Source organism: Ochlerotatus camptorhynchus, unplaced genomic scaffold (assembly GCF_037179485.1).
Source record: "Ochlerotatus camptorhynchus isolate MF236.1 unplaced genomic scaffold, CSIRO-AGI_Acam_v1.1 ptg000055l, whole genome shotgun sequence".
NCBI lineage: Eukaryota > Metazoa > Arthropoda > Insecta > Diptera > Culicidae > Ochlerotatus > Ochlerotatus camptorhynchus.
This window is the reverse complement of record NW_027040545.1, coordinates 3776761-3800185: the sequence shown is the minus strand read 5'-3', so window position 1 is coordinate 3800185 and position 23425 is coordinate 3776761. Positions and strand designations below refer to the sequence as shown.

At 39.4% G+C, this 23425-nt stretch overlaps 1 protein-coding gene across 6 annotated transcripts in view; it reads right to left on the bottom strand.

The window, feature by feature from the left end:
- Positions 1 to 23425, bottom strand: part of LOC135717393 (protein tramtrack, beta isoform) — a 52815-nt gene that overhangs the window by 3023 nt on the left and 26367 nt on the right. For 4 of the 6 annotated variants that reach the window (XM_065239456.1, XM_065239458.1, XM_065239454.1 and 1 more), the window contains exons 2-3: positions 11136 to 11257; positions 7 to 324 (exon numbers count right to left, since the gene is read on the bottom strand). In XM_065239456.1, the coding sequence (XP_065095528.1) occupies positions 7 to 324; positions 11136 to 11222 (405 nt within the window). In that variant the 5' untranslated portion in view covers positions 11223 to 11257. Of the gene's footprint in view, positions 1 to 6; positions 325 to 11135; positions 11258 to 11500; positions 11979 to 23425 lie in introns of those variants that run through there. The other 2 variants (XM_065239459.1, XM_065239455.1) reach the window with 2 other exon arrangements.

The window sequence follows — 23425 nt, the reverse complement described above, 5'->3', positions numbered from 1 at the left end:
ACTTACTCCACTGAAATCCGCTAATCCTTTGATACCCAAAGTCTCGGCCAGCGAGAGTAGGGTAGAGATTTGTTCCTCATAGACGTTAACCTCTCCGGAGTACATGAAAGTGAGAAGCGCTACAACTGAGTGAAAAGAGGCCCCTGGCAGGACTACAACTGGATACAGAGGGCCATCCAAGGTTCGGAACAGTTCCGAAAAGAATGTACTGCATGCACTGAGTACCACTCGGTGTGCTTTAATGTTGCGTCCTTCTGCTATTAGCGTTACATCGGTGAGATGGGATTGATCCAATAGAAGTGGAAGTGAGCTTAGTAAACTCGCCTGTTGGGGGTGAGAAAGTAAAACAAAGAATTACGTTTCGATTATGGTAGCAAGTTCCCCTATTACGCTCAAGTTCAGTACATATATAACCACATGATCTTGTAGGTGTAATGTTGTGTTATATAGAATTTCACGAGATGATGCATTGTGCGAAATATGGCATTCCCCGAAATTGGCCTTATAAATCATCTTCAAAGGTCTTAAGGTTTACTTCAAAGAGCTTGTAGGTCACCTTCAGCCGCCTGACTTTGGACTTCGAAGACCTCACGGGATAACTGCAGAAAGTTCATGAGCTAATTCCACAATTCAGTCAGTTGCATTTGCTATCCAGACATTTATTAGGTCCAGTATCTTATTTCATCGATACGATTGAACTTCAGAGATCTGATGGGTCAACTTCAAATATTTGTTGAAATAATTCTGCACTAGCTCTAATGCCTTATAAATAAAATTCAGATATAATATTGAAAGAATTATGAAATGATCAGCAAGATGTTTGGGATAATTTTCTGGAGAAATTTGGGATTGTTCTCCAAATCTCTCCAGAAAATTATTCCAAACTTCTTGTGAATCATTCTTTCAATGTTATCTCTGAATTGTATCTATAAGACAGTAGAGCTAGTTAAAACCGGAAAACTTAAGAAATATAGAGATTCAACAAAGCATTTTCCGAGATTCAGCAATCAAATGTCACTTTTGCTGAGATCTCAGTAAAACAGATTGCCAAGCACTGGGCTGTGCAAATCTCGGCAAAAAAAATGAAGTGTTTAGTATGATTGTACATTAGACTGATGCAAAATTAGAAATTTTCTCTCCACAGTGCTCAAACGGTTCCAAATTGGGCCTTGATTAGCCTCCCAAAATTTGAACTCATTTAGTGAGAAACTGACGTGGCACAAACCATTTGAAGTTTATATGGGAATTACTATGGAGAAACCATAATTTCGGTTCATAATTATCTCAAAATTCACCAGTTTACTCTACTTTAGAAAATGATGACTGAACTTGTTGAACATTTTCTCAGCTACAACTTTGTTCAAGACCAGTTTTCGATCAAATGTAAGGAACAAAAGTTTTTAATGATTCTTGTCACTGATGTCTTATGATTATGCTCAATCAACTGTTCAGCAGGCAACATTGGTGTTTATGGCGCGTAGAATTGAGGACAAAAATCATGGTTACTATGTCACACTGCAGAATACAGTGTTGCCCACAATACAGTTGCTAAATCTTGTCATAAGATTATCAATCTCTTAAACAATTAATAACTATTTCATTTAACGTTTGGCTGAAAAACAATGTTGTAGCTGATGAAAATTTCCATAAGAATAGAAATAGAATTTGTTAACAGTACAATATGTGAAAAGGCTAGAAGACAATGAACAAAAAGTTTTGTATTCCCATAGTAATTTCCATATAAACTTCAAATGGTTTGTGCCAACTCAGTTTCTTATCAAATGAACATTAAACATTCAGTGGCTAATCAGGACCCGATTTGAAACCGTTTGAACACCGTGAAGCGAAAATTTCCAATTTTGCATCAGTCTATTGTACATGCCACACAATCATACTGATGTAAAAATTGTAAGGCATCGAAAGCTCTCATATCTGTGGTAGTGCATCTAGAACACTAAGTTGAGAGCACGCTATAAACTAATATGCAATAAGCAATAAGCTTAAAATGCGAAGAAGAAGATGAACGAAGCCATCATCCGCCATGATGTAGATGTTATCAGAATTGAAAGTAGCGCAGTGGACGAGACGTGGCATCTTTAAAAGGGAGATTAGGGTGGCCAGGATTGGGCTCACGATAAGTTCTACCAAAACAAAGCATGTAGGGGGTCAACGGTTCGATCTATATTGAGGTTCCCGACAACTGTGCCAAATTTGAATGGATTTGGTTTTGCTGCAGAACTTTAAAGTTTGTATGCGAAAATGTATAGGAAACGGAAAGAAACTGTTAATTTGCTTATTCAAAATTCAATATTACCCATACCTGAGACTTAGATTGCAAAAACTTACTATTTATAAAAAAAAAATTCGGGATGTAAAAAAAAAGTCCGTGGTCACGCAAGTTTCTCAATAGCCATTACTAAAAAAAAAATCGAAGTGCAAAATCTTAATCTATGTTTTTGTCTTAAAATACCCTGGATCTTATATTTTTATCAATGTTAAGGTTTCTAAAACAATTTCTAACCTAGCTTTTTCTCTCATCCAATAGTCTTCGACATTATTACCCGGAATCGGTTGTAGAGAAACTAGGGGCAAGAGGGTCACCCTAACGATAGCGCGTTTTGCGATTTGCGATTCCGTGAATATTTATAGGAGTTTGAACCGAATTGTAAGTTTATAACCTTGTCTCCATGTATCATAATTGAAATTAAAATTAAACCCCATTAACAAATGTCAATGATTTTTCTCAAAATATCATGTCATACCTGCTCTAAAAATGCTACCGGGCAAGACGGCTACTTTCATGGGGAAAAAGGCCATATGTCTACAATGAAGTGAATCACTAAATGTTCATTTTTAAACAAAAAATTGTGTCAGCAACTGTTTTTATTGTTAATTCCACTAAAATATTGACTTTGCGATATTTTTTATCGTTTTTTTTTAAGTTCAGCGCTCACCGGCTAACGAACGCCAACGGCCTTAGACTTATCGAGTTCGCCGTCTCTAAAAACATGGCCATACGTAGTACCTACTTCCAGCATAGCCTCCCGTATCGATACACCTGGAGATCACCGCAGCAGACAGAATCGCAAATCGACCACGTTTTGATCGACGGAAGGCACTTCTCGGACATTATCGAAGTCAGAACCTATCGCGGCGCAAATATCGATTCGGACCACTACCTTCTAATGGTCAAGGTGCGCCAAAAACTTTCCGTTGCCAACAATATTCGATACCGACGCCCGCCACGGTACAATCTGGAGCGACTGAAGCTGCCCGAAGTCGCAACTGAGTACGTGCAATGCCTCGACGCAGCGCTGCCGGATGAGGGAGAGCTCACCGAAGCCCCTCTTGAGAACTGCTGGAGCAACGTGAAAGCAGCCATTAACAGCGCTGCTTAAGGCGCCATTGGGTTCGTGGAGCGGTATCGACGGAACGATTGGTTTGACGAAGAGTGTCAGACGGTTTTGGACGAGAAGAACGCAGCGCGGGCGGCGATGCTGCAGCAAGGAACCCGTCATAATGTGGAGCGATATAAACAGAAGCGAAGACAGCAAACCCATCTTTTCCGGGATAAGAAGCGCCGCCAGGAAGAGCTGGAGTGCGAATAAATGGAGCAGCTATATCGTTCTCAAGAAATACGCAAGTTCTATAAGAAACTCAACGCATCCCGCCAAGGCTTTGTGTCGCGAGCCGAAATGTTTCGGGATAAGGAAGGGGGTATCTTGAAGCAGCACTACGATGAACATCTGAACGGTGCAGAGGCGAAGGACCAAGGCGGCAGGAGGAATGGCTTCGTCGGTACAGCGGATGAGGGAGACATACCAGCTCCCACGATAGGTGAAGTTAAGGATGCTATCCGACAGCTTAAGAACAACAAAGCACCTGGGTAAGATGGTATCGGAGCGGAACTTATCAAAATGGGCCCGGATAAGTTGGCCACTTGTCTGCACCGACTGATAGTCAGGATCTGGGATACATAACAGCTACCGGAGGAGTAGAACGAGGGAGTTATATGCCCAGTATATAAAAAAGGCGACAAACTAGAATGTGAGCGATCACTATTCTTAACGCGGCCTACAAAGTGCTTTCCCAGATCATCTTTCGCCGTTTATCGCCGTTAGCAAGCATATTTGTGGGAACTTATCAAGCCGGTTTTGTAGGCGGGCGTTCGACAACGGACCAAATCTTTACGTTGCGGCAGATCCTCCAAAAGTGTCGTGCATATATCAAGTCCCTACGCACCACCTATTCATCGATTTCAAGGCCGCTTATGATACTATTGATCGTGAAGAGCTATGAAAGATTATGGACGAGAACGGTTTTGCCGGGAAGCTGACCAGACTGATCAGGGCTACGATGGATGGTGTACAGTGCTGCGTGAAGATATCGGACACTCGTTTGAAACGCAAAAGACTTCGACAAGGCGATGGTCTTTCCTGCCTCCTGTTTAACATTGCGCTAGAAGCTGTTATGAGACGTGCGGGCTTTAACATGCAAGGTACGATCTTCAATAAGTCCAGCCAGTTCATCTGCTTCGCTGACGACGTGGACATTGTCGGAAGAACGTTTCAGGCCGTGGCGAAGCAGTACACCAGGCTGAAACGTGAAGCAGAGAAGGTTTGATTAAAGGTGAATACGTCGAAGACAAAGTATCTGTTAGCTGGAGGAACCGAGCGGGAGAACGGTGTATGGAGGCGAAGGATGAACCACGAGCTGGCGCAACTCTATGGCGAACCCTGTATCCAGAAAGTTGCGAAAGCTGGACGGTTTGCGAAAGCCGGCCAGTACAAGACGAAGAGTAAGTAAGTAAACGCCAAAGAATTCAAATGGAACCTATTTTTGATTTTATACAGTTTGTTGGAAACATAAATGCCCAATTGTGCTAATTTCTGAACATTTTTGTACAAATTTATACATACAGCTGTGTTCGATAAAATAGCAGCGCATGCCGATTTTCATACAAAATGGTCAACTTTGACATGATGTAACTTTGTTAACTTATGATCAATTGAACAATTTTACGATAACAAAATATTAAATTTTTGGAAGCACCTGCCGGAAAGTGAGACACCAGGTAATATTATTCAAGCAGCAGTTTTTTATTTGAAAATTTACGTGCTGCAAATATTATAAACATTTTTCACTATTATGTACATTTTTTAATTGGGTGAGGATTGTTAGAATTTTGAGAAATGTAAAATTTAAAATCTCAAATTAAGCAGAAATGAAAATTATTAGTGCAGCGAATCAATCCTTTTTTCCTAGCTTTATACTATTTTTGCTATGTTTTAGCAGACAAAATGAATCCAAATTGCGGGAATCTGATCCAAAAACAATTCTCTAAATCTTCTTCTTCGCATTTCAAGCTTATTGCATATCGCATATTAGCTTATTGCGTGCTCTCAACTTAGTGTTCTAGATGCACTTGAGAGCTTTCGATGCCTGTAGCATTTTGCATTGGTATAATTGTGTGGCAAGTCCAATCATACTTTTATGCCCAGGGAAGTCGAGAAATTTTCCAACCCGAAAAATTCCTAGACCGGACCGGGAATTGAATCCAGCCACCTCGAGCATGGTCTTGCTTTGTAGCTGCGCCTTTACCGGCTGAGCTAAGGGAGACCCCCGATTATCTAAATCATTAGTCTTGAATCTACACAGTCACACACAAAATTCTGAATTTTGATTGTGATGTAAACATTTGTTTACGTACACTTGTATTTCATTTCACGCAAGCAACTTGTAAGCAATGTTGTTTACAACGATGGGCTTTTGTACACAATATTTGTAACTTTTCATGAAATGTCTCAGATCTTTACACGATGTATAATGTAAACTTATATGATATGGGACGCTCCATTTATGTGCATCATATTGAACAGAAATTTATACTTAAATTTCGAACTATGTATCATTTCCAAGTTTGCACTTGGTGAGAACGTTTTTCATATTTTTTCTGTTTCGCACTCGATTCACTGTACTACTGTAAATTCTGAGTATAGGTGCAGTCATCTTATTGGTAGAATCAACACTTGCTCAACTATCTTTTAGCTTCCAATGGCTATTTTTCTGCTCACTTGAGTGAATGAATTTATCACTAATTGATTCAATCAAAATCGTTTAAAATGCTGTTTCATCCAAAACACAATGTTTTGCAATCGTTTTCACAACTTTCATAGAAACAGTAAGAGTGAATAACGGAATACCTTCTAATTCTACTTAAGTGCCCTTAGTGGTCAATAAATGCCCTCTTTGTGAATCCATTTCAGAGCTAGTAAATATCACGGCCGTCATGTGACAATGAAAAAACAGGTCCTCTCACTATCACGAGACAAACACTGTCACGTTCTGTCATGACAAAAAATTGGATGACATTTTGTAGAAAATCTCTATCATCGTTTTCTCATCCGATGATAGTGACAGAAGTATCTCCGTAATTATCGCGTAAGAACATTAATTGAAAATGACATTTGTCAGCCCTGCTCCATTTAATATGTAGGGGAAATGCAGGTAATGTCGGCCTAAGTGTCCCTAATTTGGGCCCATACATAAATTCAGCAATCGGCTAAATTTTCAATAGCAACCAAAAATATCCATTAGTAGTAACGTCCCAATAACGCGTTCATCTAGATAAAATTGATAAATAGCAGATTTTTAGCGATGGGTCCAATCTTAGATCCATAGGCCAACATTAGAGACATTTTCCCTATGTATATTTAAACTTCAAAATTGGCTTCAGCATTTTATAATAATGTATACATAAATCGGTATGAACAAATTTATACAGTCAAAATTTAAGAAGGTTCGACTTATTGCAGTGGTTTGACAAACTTTACTCTCAGAGTACTAAGGGTGAAAACTGCGTGTCGATGCTGCGACACAGCACGACTCTCCTGTTGCCGATAAGCGAGCTTGCGTGTCGATATTGTAACACGCAGTGTGTAGCCTTGGTACTCTGAGCGTTAATAGACAAGTGTTGTTTATAAAATCTTAAAAAATATCTGATTTCAAAATCATGTTGTGATCATAATTGCAGGGCTGTTACAACAGGTGGGATTTTGCAATTTTTGCAGATTTGAACTTTCAGTCGCGAAAATTGCGGAAACATTAAATTATGTCGCGAAAATTGAGAAGAGATAGGAACTTTCGTTCCCAATGTGAATTGTTTAGGGTAATTTTTAGGAAAAAATAATCACGATTTTCTTCGATTCTTTGTCTACAGAGCACTGTTTTTGGACGTATCCAGTCAAACAGTTAAAGTTTTGAATCTTCCAGATTCATCCAATTTTCCATTATTAATAGCAAAATAAGTTGAAGAATTATAACCAGAACAGAATTATTAAGATGCTTACAGTTTAAACTTTTATATTGGAATTGAAATCTGAAAATGCAGTAGGGGAAATGTTGGATTCGGCAATACCTTAACCGATTATCGTCAGGGGGATAAACAACGTCCTTGAGAGCTCAATTTTGGCATGTGGATACATTGTGTTTCAGAGCATCTATTGGCCAAATTTGAGTGCTCTAGGACTTTGTTTACGCCTCTGATGATAATAGGTTAAGGTATTGCCAAAGTCAACATTTCCCCATTTAATTGAAATGAAATATTGCAATTGAAATCCGCAAAATGCGTGGCGATGCTACGATCAAGTTCGCTTCACGGCAACTGGACAAGCTTGCTGTGACACAGCATCGACACGCATGTTAACATTACTTTATGTCGTAGTTAAAAAAAAACTGATGTTGAAAACATGTAACAAATCAGTAAGTTTCAGAATAATAGAACCATGATTAATTTCATGTTCGCAACCTTAAAGTTCGAAGTTCGGTATTTCAAATATTTCTGCTAGTTTTGAATTATGAAAACTTCTCACGTACCCTTCTCCCTAATCCCCTCCTCCATGTTTGGAATATTTAATGTTAGATAAAATACCATGAAGATTCCTTGTCTATGATAACGACCGCGTTGCCCTTGTCTGCTTTTACATAGTATACAGCTTTACTCTTCAGCTCCTTTACAATCCGAATTTCCTTCTCGTTGGCCCGACTTTTTCTTGTCCATCATTGATTACGTTCGATGTGATAGTCCTGATGATCTGCTCCGCGTCTGGCTTGGTTGTAACCGCGTATCCTAGCCCCTTGTTGAGGTGTGTCAATTATTCTAGGAGTAAAAATTACCAAGAGAGACGGAGGACACACCGAACGGGTGAGCAGATCCCATCCAGCATCACCACGACGCCGAGGGTTTATTCCATTGATGGGTTGGTTGTAAACCTATCGACGACCGCATTCACGGAAGAACAATTGACACACCTCAACAAGAGGCTAAAATACGCGGTCATTGACGTAGAGACAGTGATTACCAAGACACTTCCAACGTCATCACAGAATACGGTCAAGACTATCACATCGAACATAATCAAGGACGGACAAGAACAAAGTCGCGCCAACGAGAAGGAAATTTGGATTGTAAAGGAGCTGAAGAGTAAAGCAGTATACTATGTAAAAGCAGACAAGGGCAACGCGGTCGTTATCATGGACAAGGACGATTACGACAATCAAGTGACAACGAAGATTAACAACGGACCTATAGACAGCTTCGAGTAGAACCCTTACAGAACATGGTAAGGCGCTTGGAGAAAGCACTGAAGGAGTGCAAATCAATATTAGGAGATGGAGCAGGTCGTTTACGGTAATAAATCCCATTCTACCCATGATCAAAGGTCTCCCCAAAGTCCACAAACCGGGAAATGAAATGCGAGAGATCGTGTCTGCAGTTGGTTCCCCCACTCACAAACTAGCGAAGTGACTAGTCACAGAGTTCCAGAATATGCCGAATCAGTTCCAGAGTAAAGCAGTCAGTAACACCAAGGACTTCGCCCAGCAACTACAATCTTCAGGAGACATCAACAAGGACGAGATTATGGTATCTTTCGACGTCACAGCTCTTTTTCCCAGCGTACCGGTAAAGGAAGCGATCAACCATTTGGAGGACTGGCTATTTACACAACGTGAGGATGCAGCATGGAGAAACAAGGTTCGGACGTACCTTAAGCTGACCCGCCTTTGTATGGAAGAGAACTACTTCTCTTTCCGAGGTAACCTCTACAAGCAGACGAAAGGAGCCCCAATGGGAAACCCCCTATCCCCCTTCCTGTGTGAAATTTTCATGGTCAACTTGGAGACAATTCTGAAGGAGAAAGGACTATTACCAAACCGTTGGTGGAGGTTTGTTGTCGATATCTTCAGCGTAGTTGAAAGGGATGCCCTTCCACAAATTTTAGATGAAATCAACAGAATTCACAAGGATATCAAATTCACTCACGAGGTAGAAAAAGACGGGAAACTCGCATTTCTCGACATTCTAGTCATCAGGGAATCGTCATCATCATCTTCGCTTGAATACGAAATTTACAGAAAACCAACAAGCACCAAAAGAGTTATCCCCTATACTTCCAACCATTCGTTTCAACAGAAAATGGCCGCCTTCCACCACATGATTCATCGGATGAAGACTCTTCCACTCAGCGATACAGGAAAGGTTAAGGGATTACAGTACATCTTCGAAACAGTGAGACTCAACGGATACAAGGAGTTCACAATCCAGGCAATCATTGATAAAAAAGCGAGAATTCTACAAAGGAGATTATTTACAATCTTCACCGCAGCACCTGAACCCTTGAAACGAGTGTCCGTTCCATTTGATCAAGATAATACTTGTAAGCTAAGACCACAGTTAAAACAATTCGGATTAGATTTAGTTTTCACCAGTAGACATAACCAGTTGAAATCATTGTTAGACCTAAGTTAATGTTTTAGGTAAAGCAGGTGTATATAAAATAAGCTGTAATCATTGTAACAAAGTATACGTAGGACAAACCAAGAGAACTTTAGCAACTAGATTTAAAGAACATATAGCGGAGGTGGATAAGGCCAAAAAGCAAGAGGAAAAAGGCCTAACATATGATTTCAAATCAAAGGTTGCAGAGCACATCTTCACATAGGACCACCAACTATCGACGGAGGACATCACGATTTTATGAACCGTATCTACATCATGGAAACTGGATGTTGCAGAGAGCCTCGAGATCAACAAACAACGAAATTCAACTTTACTCAACAGGGGTCCAGGAAACGGACACACATGGCTTTTCAAGTTACTACCTAGGACACATAAACAAGTAAGCAGCGGAGTACCTGCTCCTACAGGAAATTAAATTTAAAAAAAATACGATGTTTTGCTTCAGTCGAGTAGTTTAGTACAAGACACTGAAGAAGTCTGCACATTGTAGACGAAATACGCGTATCTGTCAAGGATAAGCAAATAAGGTAGTGGAATTAAATGGTAACTACTAATCCTCTCTCTCTCTCTCTCTCTCTTTATACAGGTATTCCACTAAGACGCCCACATTCATCAGGATAAAACTAAAGATGTACGAGGTTTATAGATCTCTAAATGTCATTTTTTAAACCTTTATTTACGAGATAGGCAGTTCCTCGGGCCTCTGTAAATTGTAGGCATTACTTGCATAGCTTTATGTGAAAAGGAAGCAAAAAAAATCACTTACAATCACTATCACTAATCACTAATCACAAATCACTTACAAATCACTATCATACAACAAAATCAAATCTTGTCTAAAAACATGATTAGTAAACCCGGAAAATTCTTGAAACAATGACCGGGAAAAACCTGAAATTTTAAAATTGAAATTCACTTGCCACCCTCATGGCAAAAATAATTCAAAACAGATTTTTTCATTTGTTATTTCTGGACAGTGCTGCAAAATCTCATTCATTCACGGCAATATTTACAAAATAACTTTCGTCACTATCGCGAACTGAAAATAAAAATATTCCGACTACGATTTTCGTCAGAAATTATGGTCAAAACAATTTTTGTTTTTCGATTTCTCTTAATTTGAAATAGGTCTGGGTTTTGGGTTTGAATCAAGGCCAATCTGAAAATACTGAGTTAAGGCACCGGCAAAACATTGTTTTGCGTATCTCAAAAACATATTAACTATAATTTACCAAAATTGTAATGTTTAAAGGTTAAGAATTGTTATGCTGATGGTCTAGTTAAAAAAATGTTGATGAATCAGTAGTTAAATAAGATTGAATCAATTTTCTCTTACCTGGTGATTATGCCATCGAAGGCAAAACTGCTGAGGACTGCTACCACCCCCATTGACCGTTCCACCGCCGTGCGTTTGCGTGTCCATGCTGCTTGAATTACTGCGATCGGTTTCAGGTCAGGCTGAAATAGATACGTCGATTGCAGCGCGCGTGAAAACACAGAAGAAGAAATAAACACAATCACACACTGATTAATTTGCGCCGATCATGATCCTTGGTCCTTGATCTATAGACTATAGCAAAAACACAGAGAGGGCTATCCTGTCTCCACCACCGTCACCACTGTTTTCCTACACCCTGCATGCACACCCACACGCACATCCCTAGTCACTTCACCAGAATATGTATGGCGAAATTCACTCACCGATTTATTCGTCATGCATTCCGTTTTTTCTTTTCTTTTTTTTTCTTCTTCCAAGGAAAAGCAAACACCCAAAAAGAGAGATATAGCGCGAAAAGCAATAAAATCGGTCGACCACTTGTTACACACCCATCATCATTAGGCGATCGTTCGGAGATGCTATATGTACCTATTGGCTGCTGCCAGCCCTCTCGCTCTCTGCCACTGCACTGACGACGAGGAACGCGATGGATTTGGATTTGATCGAGTGGTTTTTTCTCCGCAGTCGCCAATCCATCAGCAGCGGACGACGACGGATTGGATTTGAGGAAAAATAAAAATAACGCATAGTCTCGTTGGTAGTCTCTCTCGGGCCAGCCAACAAAAGGGACAGAGCCAGGCCGAGATCGTGAATAAAAGAGTGTGATGTGAAAATTCTCCACACGAACGGAAAATTGCCATTTGTCACACGTACTGAACTGAACCACCAGCCGACCAGCCAGCAGCTAAGATAGTCAGCCAGGAAAAGTGTGCGGCAACACGATCAGGGCATTACACGACGAGAACCACGACTATCGCAAAACAATACGGTCGAATCTTGGATCTCGCCAGTGGTGTCAATAGGATTTTCGCAAGTAGGGAATTTATGTTTCTTGAAGCTAGTTCAATGTTAATTTTACTGTGAAGGAAACACCTTAATTTTCCCTGCGGAGCCGTTTTTCTCATCACACTTCGCAATTTCTGGAACACAAATCTCAAGACTTACGAAGATGGTGATAAATCCGTAAATTTTCAGTTACGTAGATTCACAAAAACATTCATGTTCAATTCTTTCAAGATCACCAGAATGAAAATGGAAACTTGATATCGCTTCAACCGCCCACCTCTGGCTACACCGCTGGGGTGGCATTTTTTGGCTGATAGCTAGGGAGAAATTTAGAAAGTGCGCTTCACTGGTGGAAAAATAGAGACACCGAATCGTGTGTTCTTCTAAGCATCAGTGCAGTGCAGAGAGTAGTAGGTACATTCAGCATATAGCATACCTACTTACTTATAGTGAAGGAGGAAAAACAACAACTAGCAATAATAGAAAAAAGAAAGACTAGAGAAAGTCATACCGATCCAAGAAACGAAAACAAGGCAGAATTATATTTTATACGCATTGTAGGTATTGCTTGCAGGCGGAGATCGGGCTAAAATTAGACAATTTAATTATATTGCTTGAGGCCACTTTGCGCCATCTAATAAGGATGCGCGGTACCGACAGCATTATTGTGGTCAATTGGTACCCGTTGGTTGCAAGAAAGCAGATTCCTCAGACTAAACTCAAGAGAAACTATTCGAGGTGAGAATGAAGCCACCAGCGAGTGAAATATGCCGGAAAATTATGAAAGTGCTAACGATCATTCGTGGGGCTAACGATGCGAGAAAATTTTTATTCACACGTTCTTTTGTTTTATGAAAGAGGTCTGCTAATCGGGGGCTGCCCGTCGGCGGTTTGTGTGTGATAAATTGAGACTGATTGGAGGAGTGTGTCATGCTACAGGTAGATCGGTCCCTGGGGAAAATTGAAAATCATGAATACTGTTGCTTTCCGCAACAGGTGATGTGGGATTCTGTACAATTTCGACATTTTTTAATCAAGCTCCTCCATTCATTTGTTGTTTTCAGTCGTCTTCCCCAATTATAAAGCATAACTATTTCCAGCAATTCTTCCGGGAAATCGTCATTTATTATTCAATAGTTCATCAAAACTTAAAAGACCCCTGATAAAGTAGAAGGTTTGTGTTATACATAATTGCCAATCGCCAATCGGATTGGACTCATTAAAGACAAAATACATTGGAGGAAGAGGTGCAAGAGATGATAATATTAGCGTCCCACCGCGAGTTCGGATTGACCGTGATGAAAACGAGGTGGTAGACGAGTTCGCGTACCTTAGCTCACTTGTGACCGCCGCATTAGAGAAATCGAAAGACGCATTATGGCAGGGAATCGTGCTTACTTTGGACTCCGAAGGACGCTCCGGTTGAATAAAGTTCGCCACACCAAGAAGTTGACTATCTACAAAACACTCAACGCCCTTGGTGTTTTTGAACGGATGATGTTGCGTACCATCTGCGATTGAAACTGACGTGTTTTGAATTTGCTGCTGCTTTATTTTCCGAGATGTTTATTGAAAATGTAGTGCAAAAAGTGTAAAACTCCGCTAGCTGGTGCATTTTGGACATCCGGAAACTTTTTCAATAATATCGCGTGTATTTGTTAGTGCTGTGTTTGGTTATTAAAAAAAAGAAGGGTCTGTGCCTAGGGGCACTAACGGAAGCTTGACGTAGGACCGCTAATGGACGGAACAAATGTGACGAGCATTTTGTTCTTTTCATATAAACTCTTCCGTTTTTGATTTGTAAGCGTATCAAATTTGTAGTATTTTTTTTTTCAAAGAGAAAGTTGATGAAGAGAATCATTAAAAATCACTTGCACCCCTGCTTCCAGGTTTGGTTACAAGATTACAACTCTGGAGAGCAGTTTGGGTGGTCGTTGAGGGCCTGTGGTTCTGAATATGGACAAACAGGCACAGATAAATTCTATTCCAACTCTTTACTGTTATAAGCTTGATGGCCCTGAAAAGGGCCGTTTTATTGTAGACGACATCATGGCCGCTTACGCTTGGCGTGTTTAGTGTAGGTGACAGCATCACGGATCTCATTTTCCAGGAACACCTTCAGCACACCTCGTAGATAAGATCGCAGATACGTTTGACACCACCACGGCGAGCCAGACGACGGATGGCGGTTATCTCGAAGAACTTTGCGATGACGCTTGGTGCCTCTTTGAACAAGACCTTATCCTTCTTTGCCGCGACCAGTCTATTGTTGCTTGTTGAATGTAGAAGGATTGACTAGCCACCCCCTTTCTACTGCTGCTGAAGCGAAAATGAGTTGATGCTAGACAGAAGCGCTTTTTTATAAATCAGAATGATGTGCAATAGAGTGATGCAAAATTTGAAATTTTCGCTCCACAATACTTAAACGATTCCAAATCGGATCCTGACTAACCTCTCAAAATTTGAACCCATTTGGTGAGAAACTGAGATGGCACAAATCATTTAAAGTTTGTATGGGAATTAGTATGGTAAAACCAAGATTTCTGTTCATGTCTATCTAATAATTCACCATATCGATCTGCTCTGCGATCTGCGATTCAAAAGTTTTCAACTATACTTGTAGGAAATTTTCCCAGCTACAACTTTGCTGAAGACCACTTTTTGATTAAATGCAAGGATCGAAAGTAATCAATGGTTCAATGCGCTGATGTCTTATGATAATGCTCAATCAACTGCTCAGCAGGCAACATTGGTGTTTCTGGGGCATTCAATAGGACACAAAAATCACGGCTACTATGTCTCACTGCAAAATACAGTGTTGCCTACAGAGCAGCTGCTTAATCATGTCATAAGTTTACCAATCTCTTAAATAATTAATAACTTTTTACAGCCTCGTTTTACATAGAAACGATCTTCAGCAAAGTTGTAGCTGAGAAAATTTTCTATAAGAATGGCTATCAAACTGTTTCGCAGCTCAATATGGAAAAAGACTAGAAGGCAATGAACAAAAAGTCGAGATTTCCCATATTAATTTACATGTAAACTTCAAATGGCTTGTGCGAAGTCTGTTTCTAACCAAATGAGTTGTAACTTTGGGAGGCTAATCAGGACCCAATTTGAAACCATTTAAGCACTGTGGAGTCAAATTTTGCATCAGTCTAATGTGCAACCAAGTGGTATAAAAGCTACAAAGACTCCTTCCATTATGAGCAGTTTGCTATCAAGAAGCGACACAGGCTCCTTTCCTTTTGCGTAGTTTGCCAATGGCAACACCATGAAAGTTAGCGGTGGTGTAGTGGTAAGCGTGATTACCTCTTACCCTAGCAGGCCTGGGTTCAATCTTAGTCAGCTCCACCGGCATGTTCTATAAGGCATAACATCTCTGATCACGCCTTCCTTCGGGAAGTAAAGCCGTTGGTCCCCGGTTGAGTTGATGGGTCGATAAGTAGGTTCCAGGTGTGGGAGCCACCAATTTCATTTAAAAAAAGAGTTGGAGCAGAATTTTTAAAGAACTACAAAAATAGTTTTCACCATTAAGTCAAGGCTATTTTTTCTCATTGATGGCGCTGTTCCATTGCACAGTGGTCCAGAATGCAGATTTAGGTGGAATGATATGGTTTGAGCCTGAAACTGAAACTTTAGACTAAAAGTCTCTTCTACAAAGTTATTCCTTATAGTTAGGCCCTCATTTTTATGACAATGAATTCTAGGGTGGTTCCTATTATCATTAAAATCAATTATCTAACTTTTTTGTTTGAATAAATTAAGGTATACATTCTTTGACAAAGTTATAGCTGAGCAAATTTCAAGCAACTTTGTAGAAAATAACTTTTTTGTATCTCTTAAATTGGCCGATTTAGAGCTATTTTCTTGAATTGAGTTAGGGTGGCTCTTGAAAAAACAGTTTTTTTGTTCTAGTTTTCTTATTTCAAATTTCTCAGCAAAGGTGTTTTGAGATAACTTTTAGATCTTAAGAAGGCGCAAGTTTTTGCCACACAAAGCTTGTCAATATCTTTCGCCGATAAAGAGTTATTGACGTTTTTATACTAAAAATATGCACTTTTCAAATGTTAATATCTCTGGTTGGGGCAAACAAAAAAAAAAAAGTTTTTTTACGGCATTTGAAAGAGCGTATGTAATTCTCAATATTTTGACAAAATTGGAGGTATGTTATTTTTTAAACTCGTATAAAATCAATTTGAATTTAGTCATATTTTTTACTATATTTGGGTATATCTTTTTTATTAGAAGAGATACAGGCAACAAATTCAGTTATAAAACATTCGTCTAAAAGAGTTTTAAAATTCTCTAGAAGATAACTTTCATGAGAAATTTTAAATAAAAAAGTTATTGGAAAAAAATGGATTTCATAGGACTGTGCATTGATAGTAAGTTAGAAATTTGGAAAAGTGGATGGAACACTTTGGATGCATATTATGGTCAAAATAAGTCAAAAGAAATCATTCATTATCGTTCAGTTTTTTCCTAGAATTTTTTGATAAATAGTATATTCTTGCAGGGAGGGAATTTTTATGTATTTTTTATGCAGAATATGCAAAATGGAAGGGACTTCAAATGTTAATCCTCCCTCCCCCACCGAATGTCACAGAGTGTCATCAAAATACATGGAATGTTGAGATATTGAGATCGTGATAGTGAATTTTATCTTTCAAATTTGAATGTTTTGGCTCTCTGAGGATTGGTAGTAAAGCGGTTAAAAAATGTATGGGAAAAACCTTTTTTAATTAATTCTAGCTGATTTAACAAAAATTTCCAGGAAAAACTGAACGAGAAAGTGCAGAAACGATTTCTTTAGCTTGTCGTCAACTTTTTTGGAAAGCCATATGAAATTCACATGGATTTTATGCATTACATATGTGATATATTTTTTGAGTGTATCCCCTGTTTGTGTTACAAGATTACAACTCTGGAGAGCATTTTTTGTGGTCGTTGGGAGCGTGTGGTTCTGAATATGGCGATGAGTGTGAAAAATATTACGCAATTCCATCCTCGCTATTCACACGCACCCGAGGATCGGAGGCGAATGCCACTTCGGCTTGTTTCGTCTACTTACTACTCTCTGACGACTGTGCTGGGGAAGCAGCATATGCATGTAGGTAATTGGTGGATTTGTTAGTTAATTCGACGTTTTTGGACAATGCTTGACATTTACTACTTTTTCAATAATTTCTTGTTGAACATAAACTGTCAAAATCATTGATATCGATGCGTAAGCGTAGCCCTGATAGATTGGTGATAAAATTATTGAAATTGGTTCAGGGGCAGCTAAGTTATTAACGTTCAAAATCTTTCATAATTTGGTTACATGTTCCATTTTCAGTTTTCACAAAGTGTACCCCCATATAGAAATCAAAGACGTAATCCTACGTCAAAAAATTAAGATCGGAATAGTTTTTAAGATTACCGCGAGTGAACCGGGAGTTTTTATTTGCATTACTTTTCTACCAATATTTGTTTGCAGAAAAACTACTTGTGTCAAAGTTAAGATACTAGTAATTTATAAGACTAGTTATAAATCTCATAAGCTCCAGAACTTTAGAGAACACCATCATCAACCAGAAGTTTACATCAACCTTCTCAGCTTTGATGATTCTTGCAATTTCTAGTGAAAGAAATGATCTCCATCACATCACTATTCATAACCACGAGCAATGACGAGGAACTGCATCCCAAACCCCATGATAAACAAGGAGCGGATGCATCCAACGAAACTGTTAAGCGCAAAAGAACCATTACCAACATAGGAGAAAATTCCGTAAGATCCTTCCATTGCATTATTTTATGATTCTTCGATATCGTACAACTATTTACACATTACACACAACTACACATACCCCCCTATTCTGCGAGTCACGTGACTCTCTCTCACCGGTGAGGTGACAATAGTCACCTCATGTGAGGTGACTCTCCATTTGATTTACATGGAGAGTCACCTCACACGAGGTGACAATTGTCACCTCACCGGTGACAGAGAGTCACGTGACTCACAGAATAAGGGGGATAGTAACTCGGAGCGTTTGGTACGGTATGTCCACGCATCCTTCCACCCCTGTAGATTCAAGAAATGTTCCCATTCATTTCCAAGAATCATCTTTACGGCAAATACAACGCAGTAGGTCTGGCCGTATTGATGTTTATATCATATCTCAGATATGCTGTAAATATCAATTAGACAAGAAAAATGATTAGACCTCATCTAACCTAATCATTTTCCAGGATGCTTTCTCGTACTGGCTGCGTTTGTATTAGATAGATAGATAGATAGGATGGTGTTGCGTACCATCTGCGGTGGAGTGCAGATGTGGAAGAAGGAACGTCGAGAAGGCGAATGAACAGCGAATTGCACCAGCTGCTGGGAGAACCGCAAAAAATCGGGCGACTACGGTGGGCTAGGCACGTCGTAAGAATGTCGGACGTCAGCCCGGTGAAAATGGTTCTGGATAACTAACCGACTGGAACGAGACGAAGAGGCGCGCAGCGGGCAAGCTAGATCGACCAGCCTTAGCAGGCTGCGAGGCTGGCAACGTGCAGCCGTGGCTCGAGTTGAATGGAAATGACTTCTGTGTACATGCTGACGGAATCTCAAGAGGAACTGAATGCAGCTTATTTATCAACATAGTTTAGAGTTGTATGTGTCCCTATGGAGCATGGAGCAACTTCAGCTAGGTCTAACTGTCCACCGGCGCTGCATCAAGTTTTGGTTGTTTGCAAAAGTCGCAAGTGCATCAGGGTGGCCACAGAACCGGGAGATCTGGGAATTAACCAGGAATCGAAAACAGCAGGGGAAACCGGGAAATAACCGGGAATATGATTTGAACCTTAAGTCGACTTGTTTTCTAATCTAATGTCTAATGTCTGCTAAGACTGATATCTTGAATATTTCTTCAAGCTCGCAATTCTTAACTTACGCATAGTACGAGATACCTGAAATTAAGTCTGAGTTCTAAAAAAAATAACCCATGTCCCAGAGTTACATACATTTGTCAAGTCCAAGATCATGAAATTTGTTCTATATAATTCCAGGGAGAATCACCCAAGCCTCAGGTAATTGATGTATGTCAGTTTCGTTATATTAAAAGTTTTTCGATGTCGGATGTTCAGCAGTTTAAATAACTTTGTTAGTTATGGAACGTTGCAAACTTTTCATGACTCTAGAAAATTTCTCCTCGGAATTCCTTAAAGAATTTTCTCCATTCCTTATCTACACAATAATCCACTGATTGGTAACTACGGAACTGTTCAGTGAATGTTTAAAATCCAAAAATTAGAAAATTTATTCCGACTAATGATATGATTTAATGAAATTGTCGATTTTATTGATTTCTTTCGTGTAATGGTAATTTGAAATTAAACCTACTTTTTCAGTTGTTCAAAAATCCGGTAGTTTTTTACCGACTTCGATGATCTGAATCCAGTGTGTTGGAATTATCCTTAGGATTCAGTGTGTAGGAATTATATTTAGGATGTTGGAATTCACCCCAAGTTTGCCATAGTATTGTTCTAAAATTACCATGGAATTCATATAAATTCATATCGAAAATCTATGGAAGTGTTTTTCAGAATTCTCTCAGAATTCTTCTTGAAATGCTCTTGAAAGAATCTCTTGAAATTTCCTTGGAATTCTCTTCGGAATTCTTTTGAAACTCTCCATATATGTAAACCTATCGGCACTTTCTGCCAAATCTTCTGGGAATAAAATAACTTGAAATTCAGCAAAGATTTTTTTAGCTATGGTCAGAATTAGATTCGCTATGAATATTTCCATGGAGCTCTCCTCAGAATGTTCTTTGATTGATTTATTGATTATTGATTAATTGATTGTCAATTTAAAGATTTTTCTCTGTTTTTGGAAAATAATTATGCATTTTAAAGGGACCCTCCTTGACTGAGTATAACGTATGTCAAAGTTGTAGAGACACCACAATTAAGTTTGTAACAAGGTTAATTAACTTCGAATTCCCTTATAGAATGAAATACTTTCAAATTTCTAGTATTTGGTATTGGTATTTGGTATTTTATTCTCAATCTCCATAATAGTCTCATCAGAACTACCTGGGAATTCATCTTTAGTTCTCCTTACAATTCTCTAGACATACTCAGGGCAGGTCACTTTTTTAGTGACTTTGTCACTATTTTGAAGTCAGTCACTAAAAAGTCACTTTTCACACCAAAAAGTCACTGAAGTCACTATTTCCCTAAAATTAGTCACTAAAGTTACTTTTACACAACTAAAATAAAGTGAAATGGAAAAATATCAACATCATTTTTAAATTGAGTACTTGGCACTAAGCAAGTTTACAGTAGTTATGATATGACAAAATATACATATCTGTTGAAAAATTTACAATTTTAACCAGAATGACCAGTGAACCCCGAAAATTCAAGGACCTTTGAAACACCAGGATAAGTACTGGGAAATGCCTTCAATTTCGATAAAAAAATTTGGTAAATATACCTCCTATCTGCAAAAATAAATTCTAAACCTAGGAAACTTTTCAAGGGTATTTATCTGTGCTAGATTTTCAGAAGTCTTTGAAGAATTATCAAGAACTAAATCAAATTCAAAAGACATTATAAGACAATTTTAAATGAATATACCAAGACATTTCAGAGAAGAATACCAAAGTACAGACTACGAAAGTCTCATGTAAAATTAAGTGCTCTGAGGGCCGATTTCTTCACCTCCGCTGAAATCTTAAACCAACCCCGTAACGTGGGTAGATCACCTTTTCGTGGTACGTTACGGAATGTAAGATCTACCACAGATTCCTAGTCCTGACTACTTCAAACTAGGGGAACAGAATTTTTCAGTAATCCAAGGAACACATCTTAGTCCTTGTTACTTTTTATGCCTTGTTGATAGTGACAAGACTCGGCTTTGTCTACCGAGGATGATCTTGAAACAAGGCACAAAAATGAGTTAGTTGTCTTCATCTATGTGATTCATAATCATCTATTCGTTGTTCCCTAGTTTGAAGTGGTTAAGACTAGGGTTCTGATGCATGGTCATTATCGGTGTCATACCTTAATTTTGTTGCTAAGGAATCCAATTTTGACTGACAATGGGGCGCGCCTTTGGAGGGTGTTTCAACACTCCGAAGGGTATAAATAGCGCGACCTTTCAATTAGAGTCAGATCCTTGCGATAAATGCAAGAGTGGCAACTGTAAAAAAAATCGAATACTTCATCATTTCTCAATAGTGATGGAGTTTTACGACATGCACTAAACTAAGGACACGGGATATACTACAATAGATCAATTTACTGGTCGCAGTAGTGTTAGGTCCCGAACAGAGGGGAAAAAAAATCTTAAATCAGGTTTATCCATATAGTTCTATTCTTCTTCTTCTCCTTCTTCTTCTTCTTCTTCTTCTTCTTTTTCTTCGAATTTCAAGCTTAATGCTTATCACATTTTAGCTTATTGCGTGCTCTCAACTTAGTGTTCTAGATGCACTTCCACAGTTATTAATTGAGAGCTTTCGATGCCTGTACCATTTTTGCATTGGTGGTATAATTGTGTGGCAAGTGCAACCATACTCTATTTGCCCGGGGAAGTCGAACAATTTTCCAACCCGAAAAATTCCTAGAACGAACCGGGAATCGAACCCAGCCACCTCCAGCATGGTCATGCTTTGAGCTGCACCTTAACCGACTGAGCTAAGGGAGGCCCCATTTGGTTAAATCTGGTTTAAGGTTTAAGCGGAGGTGAAAAACCCAGCCCTGAGTCAGTGAGTGGACACATACGAGGGTTGCATTTTTTTTAAGAGAGCTCTGATGGGAATTCCATGTAAATCCCGCGAACTCCAAAGCTTATGGATATTCGATTTCGCTAAAAAGGTCTGTCCGGACTCAGTTCCAGCACAAAATATTCTTCGAGAAGCGTCTCCTAGCGGCGGCTCTCTGGATAGACCATTCTCAATGCTGGATTTCTCTATGGCTCTTCTTTCATCGAACAACTCCTCACCGGGAAGCGATATGATTAAATTCAATCTTCTGAAAAATCTCCCAGATATCGCTAAAAGACGCTTGCTAGATTTATTCAATTCCTTGCTAGAAAACAACATTGTACCGCCTGAATGGAGACAGGTCAAAGTAATGGCCATTAAAAAACCTGGCAAATCAGCGTCTGACCATAACTCATACCGTCCGATTGCTATGCTTTCGTGCATTAGGAAATTGTTAAAAAAAATGATCCTTCGGAGACTCGATCACTGGGTCGAATCAAATAACTTGCTATCAAATACACAGTTTCGGTTCCGCAAGAGCAAAGGAACAAACGATTGTCTAGCGCTGCTTTCCACAGATATTCAACTGGCCTTTGCGCACAAGGAGCAATTGGCTTCAGTATTCTTGGACATTAAGGGGGCTTTTGATTCAGTTTCCATTGAAATTCTGTCAGACAATCTGCACAGATGTGGACTTTCTGGAATTTTAAATAATTTCTTGTACAATTTGTTGTCAGAAAAGCAAATGAACTTTTCCCTTGGACAACTGACAACTTCCAGAATTAGCTACATGGGTCTGCCCCAAGGCTCATGTCTCAGCCCTCTTCTTTATAACTTTTACGTCAAAGATATCGACAACTGTTTGGCAGAACAATGCACGCTAAGACAAATTGCAGATGTCGGTGTGGTTTCCGTAAGAGGTCCACATGCCGTGGGCTTGCAAGGACCATTGCAAAATTCCTTAGATAACTTGTCTTCTTGGGCTATGAATCTAGGGATCGAATTCTCGCCGCAGAAAACTGAACTGGTAGTGTTTACTCGAAAGCGGTACCCAGCCCAAATGCAGCTTAATCTTTTGGGCAGAAACATTACCCAATCATTGTCTTTCAAGTACCTTGGGGTCTGATTTGATTCAAAGTGCACTTGGAATACCCATATTACGTATTTGAAGCAAAAATGTCAGCAGAGGATCAACTTTCTCCGTTCAATTTGCGGCACATGGTGGGGTGCTCATCCGGGAGACCTCATAACGCTTTATAAAACAACTATTCTCTCTGTTCTAGAGTACGGCTCTTTCTGCTTTCTCTCGGCAAGAAAAAGTCACCTAATAAAATTGGAACGAATTCAATATCGTTGTCTGCGTATTGCTCTAGGCTGTATGCACTCAACGCATAACATGAGTCTCGAGGTTCTGGCAGGAGTAACTGCCCTCCAGAGCCGTTTCTGGGAGCTCTCTCTCAGAATACTAATCAAATGCGGAGTGACGAACACACTTATAATTGCTAATTTTGAAGAAATTCTTGGGCTGAACACACAATCTCGATTTATGAGAATCTACCACCACTACATATCGTCGGATATGTGTCTTCCTTGTTA